The sequence below is a fragment of the Eurosta solidaginis genome, chromosome 5, assembly GCF_040869045.1.
Source record: "Eurosta solidaginis isolate ZX-2024a chromosome 5, ASM4086904v1, whole genome shotgun sequence".
NCBI lineage: Eukaryota > Metazoa > Arthropoda > Insecta > Diptera > Tephritidae > Eurosta > Eurosta solidaginis.
The window spans coordinates 127,800,936-127,815,520 of record NC_090323.1 but is presented as its reverse complement, the minus strand read 5'-3'; the positions used below and the strand labels follow the sequence as shown (position 1 = coordinate 127,815,520).

At 37.9% G+C, this 14,585-nt stretch overlaps 1 protein-coding gene across 3 annotated transcripts; it reads right to left on the bottom strand.

Annotated features, from left to right (window-relative positions):
* Positions 1-9,334: 9,334 nt before the first annotated feature.
* Positions 9,335-13,047, bottom strand: LOC137252617 (T-complex protein 1 subunit eta-like). 3 transcript variants are annotated; one of them, XM_067788605.1, is made up of 8 exons: positions 12,996-13,047; positions 12,686-12,915; positions 12,285-12,625; positions 11,948-12,231; positions 11,705-11,878; positions 11,579-11,649; positions 9,928-10,258; positions 9,335-9,868 (listed from the first exon to the last, which is right to left on the bottom strand). In XM_067788605.1, exons 4-7 carry the CDS (start codon positions 12,015-12,017, stop codon positions 10,235-10,237), a joined length of 339 nt encoding a protein of 112 aa, XP_067644706.1. In that variant the 5' UTR covers positions 12,018-12,231; positions 12,285-12,625; positions 12,686-12,915; positions 12,996-13,047; the 3' UTR covers positions 9,335-9,868; positions 9,928-10,234. The 3 variants fall into 3 exon arrangements, with proteins under 3 accessions (XP_067644706.1, XP_067644708.1, XP_067644707.1); XM_067788607.1 differs by having other exon boundaries at positions 11,948-12,210; XM_067788606.1 differs by having other exon boundaries at positions 11,948-12,201.
* Between the last annotated feature and the right edge of the window lie 1,538 nt (positions 13,048-14,585).

Genomic DNA, 14,585 nt, shown 5'->3' with positions numbered 1-14,585 from the left:
GAAAATTTTGATGTGGTTGTTGTAATTTTGATGACTTCGTTTTACCCACAAGAAAACCTGTGGGTAAAAGTGTTTGGCGCGGATATATTTTGGTCTCCGAACCGGTGTTGGATCCACCCAGGGTATTTTTTTGTAAGCGCGGCCGAAGGCCGCTAATGCAGAAATGTGTTCTGTGAAAAAATACTATGGATCCCACCCCCGGTTTCGGAGCGCTCGGGGGCCATTCTTCCGTTTTTCGGAAATATCTTTTCACAGAAAAAAATTCTTAATTTCCGCTTTCGGATTCGTGATCCTGCGTTCAAAGCGCGTCTTTTGACACCTCTCCCGATATTTCTGGACTTTTAGCAGCTGTACCCTAAAGTAAACAATTACCAAAAACAAAAACATTTAAACAGCAATATATCGGCACTCTGATGGGTAAAAGTCTAGTTGAGGGGTCGACTGCCAATACGCTACCAAAAATTTCAAGAGAGGTGTGAAAAGACGCGTATTGACCTCGACAACAATAATCCGGAGGCGGGAAAGAAACATTTTATCTCTGTCCGGATATATTTGCAGTTGAAGTTAGCGATTTTCATGTGGTTGTTGCAATGTTGTTGTACCCACAAAAAATTGTGAACATAAGTGTTTTGCGCGGATATAGTTTTGGTCTCCAAACCGGTGTTGGACCCACCCAGGGTAATGGAAAAAGTCTAGTTGAGGGTGGAATCCATAGTATTTTCCCTCAGAACACCTGCATTGGCGGCCTTCGGCCGCGATTATAAAAATTTACGTATTAGCAGCCGACCCCTCACCTAGACTTTAACCGCAATATACAAGGAGTATTACAAAAGGAACTTCAAAATAAATCATGGCCGATCAGAAGAGAGAACGGTTCTACCTTGTAGTGAATTCGTGGTTTTTCCTAATACTATATGGTTGGTTCATCTGTGCAATAACAAAATATGTCTGTTCAAATTGTCAAAATCGGTGTATTGGTGTTGGTGCGAATGCTATGGAAAGGAACCATAAAACAAAGCGGTTTTTGTATGTGTAAGGAAATGTTGCCAATTTGTTGGTTTCTTTTTGGGTTTGACATCTCCTTTTGACAATCCTATTGGCCTTGCAATGAAATAAATAAAATCAGCTGATGAGACGAGCCAACCATATAATTGAACCATGTAGAAAACGAAAACGTCACATGTGCATGCATCTACAAATTCCCGGATGGTTTCATGCATGATGAAATGAAATTTCAGGTGTTTGCATGTCATTGACGTTTTCCGTTATTCTGACAAGATCGGCGTGGATAAAATATGTATGTAATAAAGTGATACCAGTCCTACATAATTTATTATGTTTCCATACGAAATTGAACAAAATGGGAGCAAACATTTATAAATAAATTGGTAGGCACTACTTTATTTCTGTCATTGTTTTGATTTGAATTTCTCTTTAAAAAATTATTCGTTGACAAAACCCAATCGAAAAATTGCGGAAATATATTGTAAGTTTGGGAAAAAAAAAAGTTTTCGAAAAAGATATAACCATTTTTTTTCCTAAAACAGTCTCTCTACATTTGATATTGGAATGGTATCGGGTATTTGTAATTGAAGTGGATGTGGATGGTGCTATTATGTTAGATGTTAGATGAGCGCCAAAATTTGCTCGGCATTCTCTGCCGATAGTTAAAAAAATCGGTACGTGTCATTTGGTCGTTTAAAAGATATTAACGAAAAACCGAAAAATTACCCGCGGTTCCTCCAAAACCAGGGGTAGTATCCATAGTATTTTTGCGCAGAACACCTTTCTGCGTTGGGGGCCTTTGGCCGCGCTTATAAAAAATTACCCTGGGTGGGTTCAACACCAGTTTGGAGACCAAAACTATATCCGCGCAAAACACTTATGGTCACAATTTTTTTGTGGGTACTACAACATTACAACAACCACATGAAAATCGCCAACTTCAACTGCAAATATATCCGGACAGAGATACAGTTTTTCTTTTACGCCCCGGATTATTGTTGGCGAGGTCAGTACGCGTCTTTCACACCTCTCTCAATATTTTTGGTAGCGTATTGGCAGTCGACCCCTCAACTAGACTTTTACCCATCAGAGTGCTGATATATTGCTGTTTAAATGTTTTTATATTTGTTAATGGTTTATTTAGGGTACAACTGCTAAAAGTCGTACAAAAATATCGGGAGAGGTGTCAAAAGACGCGTCTTGATCCCAGGACCACGAATCCGGAGATTATAAATTTTATTTCTTTTCGGAGATATTTGCAAAGAAAATCGAAAATTTTGATGTGGTTGTTGTAATTTTGATGACTTCGTTTTACCCACAAGAAAACCTGTGGGTAAAAGTGTTTGGCGCGGATATATTTTTGGTCTCCGAACCGGTGTTCGATCCACCCAGGGTAATTTTTTGTAAGCGCGGCCGAAGGCAGCTAATGCAGAAATGTGTTCTGCGCAAAAATACTATGGATCCCACCCCCGGTTTCGGAGCGCTCGGGGCCATTTTTCCGTTTTTCGGAAATATCTTTTCACAGAAAAAAAATTCTTAATTTCCGCTTTCGGATTCGTGATCCTGATATTTCTGGACTTTTAGCAGCTGTACCCTAAAGTAAACAATTACCAAAAACAAAAACATTTAAACAGCAATATATCGGCACTCTGACGGGTAAAAGTCTAGTTGAGGGGTCGACTGCCAATACGCTACCAAAAATATCAAGAGAGGTGTGAAAAGACGCGTATTGACCTCGACAACAATAATCCGGAGGCGGAAAAGAAAAATTTCATCTCTGTCCGTATATTATTGCAGTTGAAGTTAGCGATTTTCATGTAGTTGTTGCAATGTTGTTGTACCCACAAAAAATTGTGAACATAAGTGTTTATAAATTTTATTTCTTTTCGGAGATATTTGCAAAGAAAATCGAAAATTTTGATGTGGTTGTTGTAATTTTGATGACTTCGTTTTACCCACAAGAAAACCTGTGGGTAAAAGTGTTTGGCGCGGATATATTTTTGGTCTCCAAAACGGTGTTGGACCCACCCAGGGTAATGGAAAAAGTCTAGTTGAGGGTGGAATCCATAGTATTTTCGCGCAGAACACCTGCATTGGCGGCCTTCGGCCGCGATTATAAAAAATTACATATTAGCAGCCGACCCCTCAACTAGACTTTAACCGCAATATACATAGGAGTATTACAAAAGGAACTTCAAAATAAATTATGGCCGATCAGAAGAGAGAATGGTTCTACCTTGTAGTGAATTCGTGGTTTTTCCTAATAGAAAACCATGGTTCAACTATATGGTTGGTTCATCTGTGCAATAACAAAATATGTCTGTTCAAATTGTCAAAATCGGTGTATTGGTGTTGGTGCGAATGCTATGGAAAGGAAACATAAAACAAAGCAGTTTTTGTATGTGTAATACTAAGTACAAACACACACCAAATTGGCAATTTATACCATTTGGGAAATTTCTTGCGCAATTTATCATATACTAAATTGTAATAATAAATTGTCAATTTAAAAAAAATTGCGTAATAAATTGTTTCAAACTGCAAATGCAACCTTGTAAAGTGTGTTTATCAGTAGATTTAAACGTCAGTTACGCATGGCTCAACTATATGGTTGGCTCATCTCATCAGCTGATTTAATTTTTTTCATTTCACTGGAGTAGGGATTGACAAAAGGAGATGGCAAATTCAAAATTAAACCAAAACATTGAACACATTTTCTTACAACATACAAAAATGTCAAAGTTTTATATTGTCATTCCATTCCATTCGCCCAATACCAACACGCACATTTTGACAGTCTGAAAAAAAAGGTATATTGTTGCTGTAGAGATGAGCCAACCAGCTATCAAATTACTATTGAGTAAGCTTAACTGAGTTGTATGAACACCACTCAATTTAAATCGAAATTGCCTCAATTTATTTTTCTATTTGAACATAGTATAAGGATCGTTGCCAATTTGTTGGTTTCATTTTGGGTTTGGCATCTCCTTTTGACAATCCCATCGGTCTTGCAATGAAATAAATAAAATCAGCTGATGAGATGAGCCAACCATATAATTGAACCATGTAGAAAACGAAAACGTCACATGCACATGCATCTACAAATTCCCGGATGTTTTCATGCATGATGAAATGAAATTTCAGGTGTTTGCTTGTCATTGACGTTTTCCGTTATTCTGACAAGATCGGGATGCATAAAATATATATGTAATAAAGTGATACCAATCCTACATAATTTATTATGTTTCCATACGAAATTGAACAAAATGGGAGCAAACATTTATAAATAAATTGGTAGGCTCTACTTTATTTCTGTCATTGTTTTGATTTGAATTTCTCTTTAAAAAATTATTCGTTGACAAAACCCAATCGAAAAATTGCGGAAATATATTGTAAGTTTGGAAAAAAATAAGTTTTCGAAAAAGATATAACCATTTTTTTCCTAAAACAGTCTCTCTACAATTGATATTGGAATGGTATCGGGTATTTGTAATTGAAGTGGATGTGGATGGTGCTATTATGTTAGATGTTAGATGAGCGCCAAGATTTGCTCGGCATTCTCTGCCGATAGTTAAAAAAATCGGTACGTGTCATTTGGTCGTTTTGCAATTACATCGTTTAATAATAATTGTTCTTGAATCACAATGCTCATAGCTTTCCATCTGTCTGTGACCGGCGACCAGCAACCAGCACTGCGAGCTCCTAGGCTGTTTCGATTTTCTACATATTCCAGAAGTAGCGCTGAATTTATTTCGAAGAGCGAATTTGTATTGAGTGCGGCTTCACTGTCGGGTGGCTTAACTGTCGGGGGGTATCCACGTTGTACGTTTTGCTGGTGTATCCTTCGGAAGTTGATATATTGAGTTTTTTTTCTCAGTTTACCCATGTTGTGGGATAACGTGACCAGGTTTCGGCAAAGCCCTGGCATGGGTTTTATTGTTTGATACAGTTTCAAGTACAGTCCACCTCGAGGTCACCCTTTGGTGGTTTTCACAGTACCCTATGCAGGTTTCATCGGTTCATTAGTAGTAGTGACTCTTCTCTTCCTCTAGATAGGCCTTTGAATTCCACTCTACAGTAGTGATAAACTTCTACTGGACTGCAACCTGTTATCGAATGCCCCTTCAATATCTAAGGGCGCACAGGTCACAGTTTGAACGCGTTTGAAAGCCCTCTGGGTCTTTGTTAATAGCTATCCCGTAAAAGGAGTCCTAGAATCCTTGCAGTTTCAATAGGTTTGGACCAAAAATAAATGGGTTTTAGAGGTGTTTGTTCCGCATTGCAATAGAAGAGATGGCTGGTGTCATGTGCGGCACATTACATTCGTGGTTCTGGACAAGTTAAAACCTATTGCAGTATCCAGAGCAAAGTTGTGCCAGATAGACGCGCGTTTCCATGGGAAGTCTGCTTCTCATTGAAAACTCATCTGGCTTGCAGATGCCGTTCGGAGTCGGCGTGAAACATGTAGGTCCTGCCAATATGTAGGAAAAATTAAAGGAAGCACAACGTGAATTGGAGGAGAAACTCGGCCTAAAATCTCTTCGGAAGTTACCGCGCCTTCTATTTATTTTTACCATCGCAGGTATGGGATCCAGTTGTCTGTTCGTATATACTACTATGGCCGTATGGTCTCAAGCTGCCAAACTGTCCCGAGACATCGAGTCTCATTGCATTTGTTTACACCAGGTTTTCCCCACCAGGCCTACAAATTGTTGTTGTTGTATTAACGACAAAGATTGCCGGATATAGATCCGGTATATTCCAGTCACAAAGCATCATTAAGGTACTAGCCCGAGCATCTCGGGAACGATTAATAAGACCACATTAAACCTTCTAGGCCATCCCGCCAACCCCTAGCTCCATGAGGAAGTTAAGGTCACCACAGCCTCGCCCGCTAAATATGTGTATGATACATTCATATTTGTAAGAGGATTCCTCTCGCGTAGGTGAGGTCGACAATTGGGTTACGGAAGCTATAAAGCTTCGTATTGCGCTTATCAACCCCTTGAATACCAGGCCAACAGGTGCGATGTTTAATCGTCCTGCAACATAACATGCAGCGGATCTATCTGGATAAGGCTGGTTCGTGAACCGATTAAAATTTTGCCAAAGTGTTTCGAACTGAATTCGACAGCTTTGATTTTTTAAGCGGTTTGCTTTTATTGGACAGATAAACCTTACAGTTTACTTGAGAAAACCGGTCTTAGTAAGTTAATCCTTATTTCAAAGTTTCTTATACGTCATGCCCCAATATATGGTTATATGAGTCTTTTTCTGAACCCTGTATTAACACAAATAATAAAAATACCATTAAAAATATAATTAATCATCAATATTTCTTATAATGTACAGATATATTTCTCGATATAGACAATGCCTAAAACATCCTGTGCGTTGTGTCGGACAACGTGAAAAAACTACAATTTAAATTTCTTTAATGTTGCAAAGGATGAAAATAGAAAGAGGAAATGGGAAGAGGCTCGTGGCGTAGAATTGCCTGAAGAAGCTAGGCTATGTCAACTTCATTTTGAGGATAAAGAAATGGATTTTCATAAAGAAAAAACGATGAAAAATGCATTTTCAAATTAAGTTTCTAAACAAGTCCCTGAAAAATAAATAAGTTTATTTTAATAACATTAGTGCCTTGTATTTTTCTTATATCCTTTCAGAGTGAGTTACAAGCTTTTCTATAACTTAAGGCAAAACAGCTTAAATATTGTGGAAACCATTTTCTTCTGCCGTTTTAGAATTTCGCCTCTTATGCCAGTTAACTGGCTTAAGTTAGCCCAAGCCGTCTGATAGTTGAAGATATATTTTTTAGGCTGCAAGTTGCACTGGCTATTTCGATTTTTCTTTTTATACAAAAATTGAATTAATATACCAAAAAGGTAGTACGTAATAGTACTAAATATTTCCCCTTTTTCGCTACCCTAAAATACATACATGAAAGCAATAGAGCTGCGGAAAAAGTGAGGTTATGCCGTTGACATCACCTTTATTATTATACCTATATGACACTGCTTTATTTTCGTTTATTTTTTCTTGTATTTTATCTTCAATTTTTTGTCGCACTCCCTCCTAATGAGGCTTCAGTACTGGTGTAAGTGTGCAAACTATATTTTAAAAAACTAACGAAATACAAGAAAAATACAACCTAGTTCATTATTGATTATACCTATACGACACTACTTTATTTTCGTTTATTTTTTCTTGTATTTTATCTTCAATTTTTTGTCGCACTCCCTCCTAATGCGGCTTCAGTACTGGGGCCTACTCTGTATTGCGATGCGAAAGGCAGTGCGATGCGAAAATAAATTGCGATGCGAAAGGTAATTGGAACTCTGTAGCGCTATCGCATCGCTATCAATGTCGCTTTTTTATTTTTCGCTAATTTTTTGCTTGAGTTTGCATCACTGACCAAACTCAAAGAAAGAGAACAAAAGAAACAAGGCGATTACAATTTCGGCAAACGATTAATTTTTGTTGAACAAATTAAAAAAAGGATTCTGTAGCATTATGGAACGATTTAAATGAAGAAATTGAACTGGAAGAAGTGAACGTGATAAATACAGAAAACGTGGAAAATCATGGAATGGGAAATATTGCTAGTTGTATCAGAGAACAAATAAAAAATGACATGATTTCAAATAGAAATGCTTTATAAAAAAGTGGTTTCGATTTAATTGTTATTTATTTATGTATTTTAAGTCCACTAGAATTACAAATTGTTGCTTTTGTGTTTGTTTTGTTTTTTGAGTTGTCCTATATATTTTTAAATGAATATAAAGATATCAATTTATAAAATTATCAATTAATACTTACATATTTGAACAATGCGAATGCCTATTACTTGTAGCAAGAAAAATGCGAAAATGAATGCTGTTTGACATTCGCTTTCGCTTTACAGAGTGCCTTCAATGCGAAAAGGGAGAAAAATTGCGAATGGGCAAAATGTGAATGCGAAAGTCAAAATATACATGCGAATGTCAAGATACAGAGTACCGATTTTGCGATTTCGCGTATTTTTTCTTTCGCATCGCAATACAGAGTAGGCCCCCTGGTGTAAGTGTGCAAACTATATTTTAAAAAACTAACGAAATACAAGAAAAATACAACCTAGTTCATTAAAAACGAACGATCCAGTTTGTTTTTCGATAGGTTTTTTTGACATTCGCCCGTTTTTTCTTTATTTTTTTCTGACAAATGAAAATTTTATTTTTAGTTTGAAAATTTGGTGCATAAAAACACAATTAAAATCAACATTCTTGTGAAAAAAATGAACAATTAGAGACCGAAATAATTTTCGCGTGTTATTTGCATTGTTTTTATTGTTAAAAATGTTAAGGTAAAAATAAAATGTAATACATAAACAAAAACATGCCAAACTCGCTAATTATGGGGGAATAGTGGTCTCGCTTTTTCATGATAGAAATTCTTTTTGTGTTTTGAAGTTCCGATGAAGCTTCGTCAGTTTTTTTAGCTTGGAGCTTGGAATCCAAGCAAAATTTAAGTAATATATGCTTTACATCATGGTTTCATGTACGTACGACAGCGAGAATCATGTATGTTCCATACACAACGTGTTCAAGGTGAAGAAATTTACATAACCTCACTTTTTTAGCAGCTCTGTTTGCCAGTATTTACGTGTTTTGGGTAACGTTTTACAAGACAGTGCACCAACCACCCTGCAAAAACGCTCCACGTCATTTGACTAGGCATTTTACGGTCATTGTGACTCTTCACAGCGGTTATATTCATAGTCACATTTGCATGGGCGTGATTAGGTTTTGTGACCAAATTTTCCGTTTCGTTCCTATTAATGTGATCGTGCATTCCGCTTCCACCTATAGGATGTGAGCATAGTACTGTGCTGCTCACACACGTAACAATGCTCGTCAAATGGCGGTCATATTCTCCGTCATTTCACTCTACATTTTCGAGTCATTTGACAATCAATTTTACTGCGGTTTTACCATTTATATAACCGCCATATAACATGAATTTTACCTGCAGATTTACTTTACCTGGAGCAGCCATATGAATAAAATATGAACCAAAAAAATTGAATTTTCAATATTTATTATTTTCAATTTCTATTATTTTCAGTATTATGTTGGAACTTATATTAATACAGTTCATATAAAAAAGAAGTAAGTACTTTAATAATAAATAAACTCGCTTAATTGATTTTTGTTTTCCAATTGAAATCTTTTCTAAGCGAGCAGAAAATAATTTTAAGCTTTAGAAAAAACTCCAATTATTTGAATAATCTACAACTTAAAGCTTAGTAGAAATTCAGATTAGCTTTACTTTTTTTTCAGATCAAGAACATTCAAAGGTGTGGTGGAATCAGATTGCTGTCGTAATTGGTGAACTTAAAAATGTACGACTAGTAATTGAGTAAGACGTATTATTGTTCTAAATCTAACCATTCCAGCAATAATTCTGCAACGCTTAGCAGAAGTATTGATTGGTTTCAAATCCAATTCCAACAGCAATCGTACCACGACATACTTTATTATATATGTACATGAAATGGTAACTTAAATTAATACAGTTCATATAAAGAAAAGTAAGTATTTTAATAATAAATAAACTCGCTTAATTGGTTTTCTTTTTCCAATTGAAATCTTTTCCTGTGCAAGCACATCGCTAACCTGTGTTGGCAAAAGATATGATTATACTGTCTTCGATAGATAGTCGGACGAGCCGCTACTCGGCGAAGTAGAGATGACCATTGTGTCGGTGGCAGCAGTTACAATAGCAGTTTCTAACTTTGCACCATCCGTACAGTGTGATGAATGCTTCACTGCCTTTTCCAATTGCTAGCCGCCAGCAACTTTTGCTGTTTGTAAAGATTTAGCTGTAATGCAAATATATAGATGGGTTAAAGTGGTTTTCGTATGTTATTCAACAACTCACCCTATACCATCATCACAGCCTTCTCATTGATTTTGAATATGTGTACTGTTTCAGTATTCAGAGCCAGTTCGTTTGGTGCGTTCGATTCATTCATATACTGTGGGTATTTGAGCCGTAGACGCAATGGCAGATATTTTGATTCTTTTTGAAGTGTAACATTTGTAAACAGTTGGGTTTCTCTGCTGTCACCATCACCACTAGAGAACTATTGAAGAGACGCTCGACCAAGATAATATGTTGCGATTTACGCGCATAGATTTCTTCCACCTTATCACAGTTATTGATGGAGAAAATGCGAAAGTCATCTTTACCATCTAATACGTAAATTGAACTGTAGAGGAAGAAACATTTTATAAAATTTAATAAAATCAAAAATGATAGTAGTGCTAAAAAGGGGTAAAGTATTGTATGTTAAAGTATAGCAAAGTCTCAGCGGCTTTGTCGTGGGGAAAATTGAGTTTGAATAAGTCTCATTCTTCATTATTGGAAACATGTACGAAGGTACCTCGTAAGATATTAAAAATCCTCAACGCTTTTTTGCAATAACTTAAAAAAAACTCATATTCAAACTTCTGTTTAACTTCTACATATCAATAGCAACCTTTACCACCAGGAGTCACTATTGCTTCTACGCCTATGCTATTGTTTCCTACATCGATGAGCTTTGTAATAAAATAAACAGCTATCTCCCCAATCTCTCCAGTTTTGTCGCCTCGCGAAACCTGATATTGTCACCAACCAAATCATCGGTGACCTTATTTAAAACATGGCCGCGCCAAATGTCGACCATATGACATTACCCTACCGACTGTCTTACACTCTAAAATATTGGGTGTGACTTTCGATCAGGATCTACATTTTGGAGAGCATGCACTAGCAATTGTAACGAAAATCCAAAGCTGTAACAAATATTTAATATAATTCGATAAATCGGCAGTACTTGGGGTAAATATAAATAGACGTTTGCATGGTACGCGTCTCCGATATGGTCGCCAAGCCTAAAGGTTACTCACTGGAAGAAAATACAGGCCTGCACAAATGCTGCCCCCAAAACCGCTACGGGCTGCCTTCTTATGTCCTCGGAACACCACCTGCACAATGAAGCGAGAAAACTCCCAATAAGGGAAAGAAATGAAATTCTAACTCCACAAACAGGCGTCGGACCTTTATGCTAGGAATTGCCCGGTGAATCCAGTACTTAAAGAACAGTACCCAAAACTTGCGGAAGAGGACCGCATACTCCCCAGGGAAAAGCGAGTCACTCTAGCTCAACTTCGTTCTGGATACTGTAACAGGTTAAACTCTTACTTATCCAGAATCAACCCCGACATACAAAATGTATGCCCCGCTTGCAATGCGTCCCCACATTACACCAACCATCTCTTTAATTGTAATGTGGAACCAACGCCTCTAACTCCCCTTTCATTATGCTCCACCCCTGTTGAAACAGCAAGTTTCCTTGGACTCCCCTTAGAGGATATTGATAACAATTTGTGATTGGTCGTACCTATTATCATCACCTAATATCATCACTTTAAACCTTCTAAGCCATCCCGCCCCACCCGCTATTTCCACGAGGAACTTGGGGTCGCCATTACACATTACACTGAACGAGTCCGCCGCACAATCATTATAGCATCATGTAACGAACCTCAGTTTCTTCGAAAAATTGTTCGGCACCGCCACGTAAAATCAATTTATATGTTCTAGCATTAACGCAACCTTTAAATAATTATAAACTATAAAAATGAAATTAATGTCAAACCCACTATCAAACCTTGGAAAATGTTGAAACGTTCACCACCAACCTGACGGTCTTCAAAGTAATCACATTGACCCAAAACACTTGAATTAATATCATTAGCTGTAGTCATATCAGCACCACCACGAGCTTTCATTCTACGTTTCCAATCTTTTTCTGCTACATGACCAGCACAGAACATATCACGATCTGCAAAATACTGTGTAGCAACATCACCAATTGGTAGTTTAGAAAACACAACATTGGCACCTTACTTACCTAGTTTATTGTACAGGAGACGCCATTCAGCATCAACAATTTTCTGATACTCTTCGACATTGGAGGACATTGCTGTGGCAGAGCATTTTTCCAATAAAGCACTTTGTTGTTCCTTTTGATTGGCGCTTCGACATGTACAGCCATGTCATATTTTATCATGCATAATTGTAATGCTTTACGTATAGCTTTAATGATGATACGTGCATGCACGCCTTCCTCAACATATGGCTTAACTTGTTTTAAGATTTCACATGCTTAAAATACTACTGAAGTGGTGCGCCGACCTGATAAGAGAAACATTTTTATTCTACACGTTCTAATATAACAAAAAACTTACCTCAGCATTTTGAGATTTGGCGATGTCTACTAGAGTTTTACGGCTGGATTCACAATATCCAATAGTTTCATAATGGTTGCCCCATCATTTGAAATTGTGGCCTTACCACTGGAATCAACAATATGCTTGTCCATACTACGTGAACCCAATGTAGTGCATACAGCGTCCACAATTGAATGCGAGGCATTCATGTTGGATATGAGTTGAGGTTTACCTTGTGAGCTATCGGTACCCAAACATTTTTTACACAAATACTCTTGTACCCAGTACAAGTTCAGGACGTTCATATTTATCGACACGCTGTCCGGTGTGGCCCAAATGTTGGAAATATGCAGTTGGCACTGTTGAGAAAAAATATGGATCAATGAACACAAGTAAAAGTGAAAGAATTTTTTTTTTACCATCTCTTGTTACTTTACACATTAGACATTGGAAACGACGAGCAGCATCTACAAGTTGCATATTAGCCTTGCAACGATTACATCTAATTGCACCCAATTCACCAAAATATACAATGGGTGGCTCATATTCACCCTCAACCGTGCGTGCCATTGGTGAGACGGTAAGTGTAATGGCCAAAGCTGTTGTTTTAAATAAATCAGCTGTTGCAGGTATGCAATACAAAGACGACCTGCAAAGAAGAAAGATCAATGTAATTGCCAAACAAAACAAAACAAAACAAAACAAAACCAAACAAACGATTATCGATACCTAACGTAACGTGGCGAGGAGTTACCCTGATCTTCTACCACATATTTTGTGGTCACCAATGGTGAGTAATAAAAGCACCACCAGCGCTATTTTGATTTTCAATGATAACGCCTATCGGATTTGGCATCTGATCGGTATCTAAACGGCGTTGGGCTTGATCATACTGTTGCGGCTGTTGATATTTACCAGTAACAGGTGCAGGTGGTTGCTAAAGAGAATAACACAAAAATAATCATCAGCAAATTTGTAAATTATTAGTTGTATTAGCATACATTATAACCAGGACATCCGGACGTGTCCGGGTATTGGGGGTTGACCCTGCTTGGGTGGTTGACTGAGCATTGGCGTCTGTACAGGTTGTGTTGGTGGCATCATTTGACCCATGTAACCCCGTGGTGCACCTGGTTGTTGTAGAGGATAACCTGGATGTTGAGGTTGTGGTGGATAGCCCGGATTTTGTGGCATTGGCAGATAGCCAGCCTGGGGAGGTTGTTGCTGCTGCTATCGTGGCATTGCATAAACCGGTTGCTGTTGTGGTATATACCTTGGTATAACTCCATAACTGGATGTTGTGTCATTGCCCCACCTGGTCCAGTTGATGCGGGCTGCATACCTGGAGGACCATGTTTCTCATGGCCACCAAATGGCTGGTGCATATGGTGTTGAGGTGGCATTTGACCGGATTGTGACTGCATTAGACCAGACTGTCGTGGCATTGGACACGATTGCGGTGGCATTTGCTATTCACCTGTGTGCTGGTATGGAGCTGCAACACCGCCTGCACTTGGTTTTGTTTATTAAACACAAAGTATGAGGCAAGCCAGGTATATTTGCCCCATTTATAGTCATCTGATTGGAACCACCAGGTAAAGCTTTCCCTGGCGGTGTCGATGGCGAATCCATGGAAGTTGGCGTATTGGCTTGAGGTGGCAGCTTAGCTGTTTCACCATATTGACCAGCTATAAAGTTATTGTTCGGTTGTTGCTTGTTGTTTTACTTGTATTTAATTTAATGCTCCAAAATTAGCACAGGCCTGCAGCTCAATTCGCGGAAAATGGCGGACTCGCTGAAAATTTTTTTCCACACAAAAATGATATATTTCACAATACCTATGAATATAGTAGGTGCGAGAGAACACGATACATTGTGGCAAAGCTAAATTTGTCAACATGCTATTTCATTTAGAGAATTTTTCATTCCACACATTTTTTCATGGCACACAGTCACACGAATTTTTGACAGGGGTGACGATTTGGAATGAAAAATTCTCCATATGAAATAGCATGTTGACAAATTTAGCTTTGCCACAATGTGTCGTGCACCTACTATATTCATAGGTACTGTGAAATATGTAATTTTTGTGTGGAAACAAATTTTCAGCGAGTCCGCCATCACAAACAGGTGCACCACGTGGTTACATGGGTCAAATGATGCCACCAACACAACCTGGATAGGCGCCGATGCCCAGTCAACCACCCAAGCTGGGTAAACCCCCAATACCCGGACATGTCTGGACGTCGTGGTTATAATGTATGCTAATACAACTAATATATTTAAAAATTTGCTGATGATTATTTTTGTGTTATTTTC

Excerpts from the sequence above, each read along its gene's own strand:
- LOC137252617 (XM_067788605.1), bottom strand. The coding sequence starts at position 12,017 with ATGTCCTCCAATGTCGAAGAGTATCAGAAAATTGTTGATGCTGAATGG. Across the intron at positions 11,650-11,704 it reads ACGTTTCAACATTTTCCAAG|GTTGCGTTAATGCTAGAACA; the intron begins GTTTGATAGTGG and ends AATTATTTAAAG. Across the intron at positions 10,259-11,578 it reads AATTTTTCGAAGAAACTGAG|TTCAATTTACGTATTAGATG; the intron begins GTTCGTTACATG and ends CTTCCTCTACAG.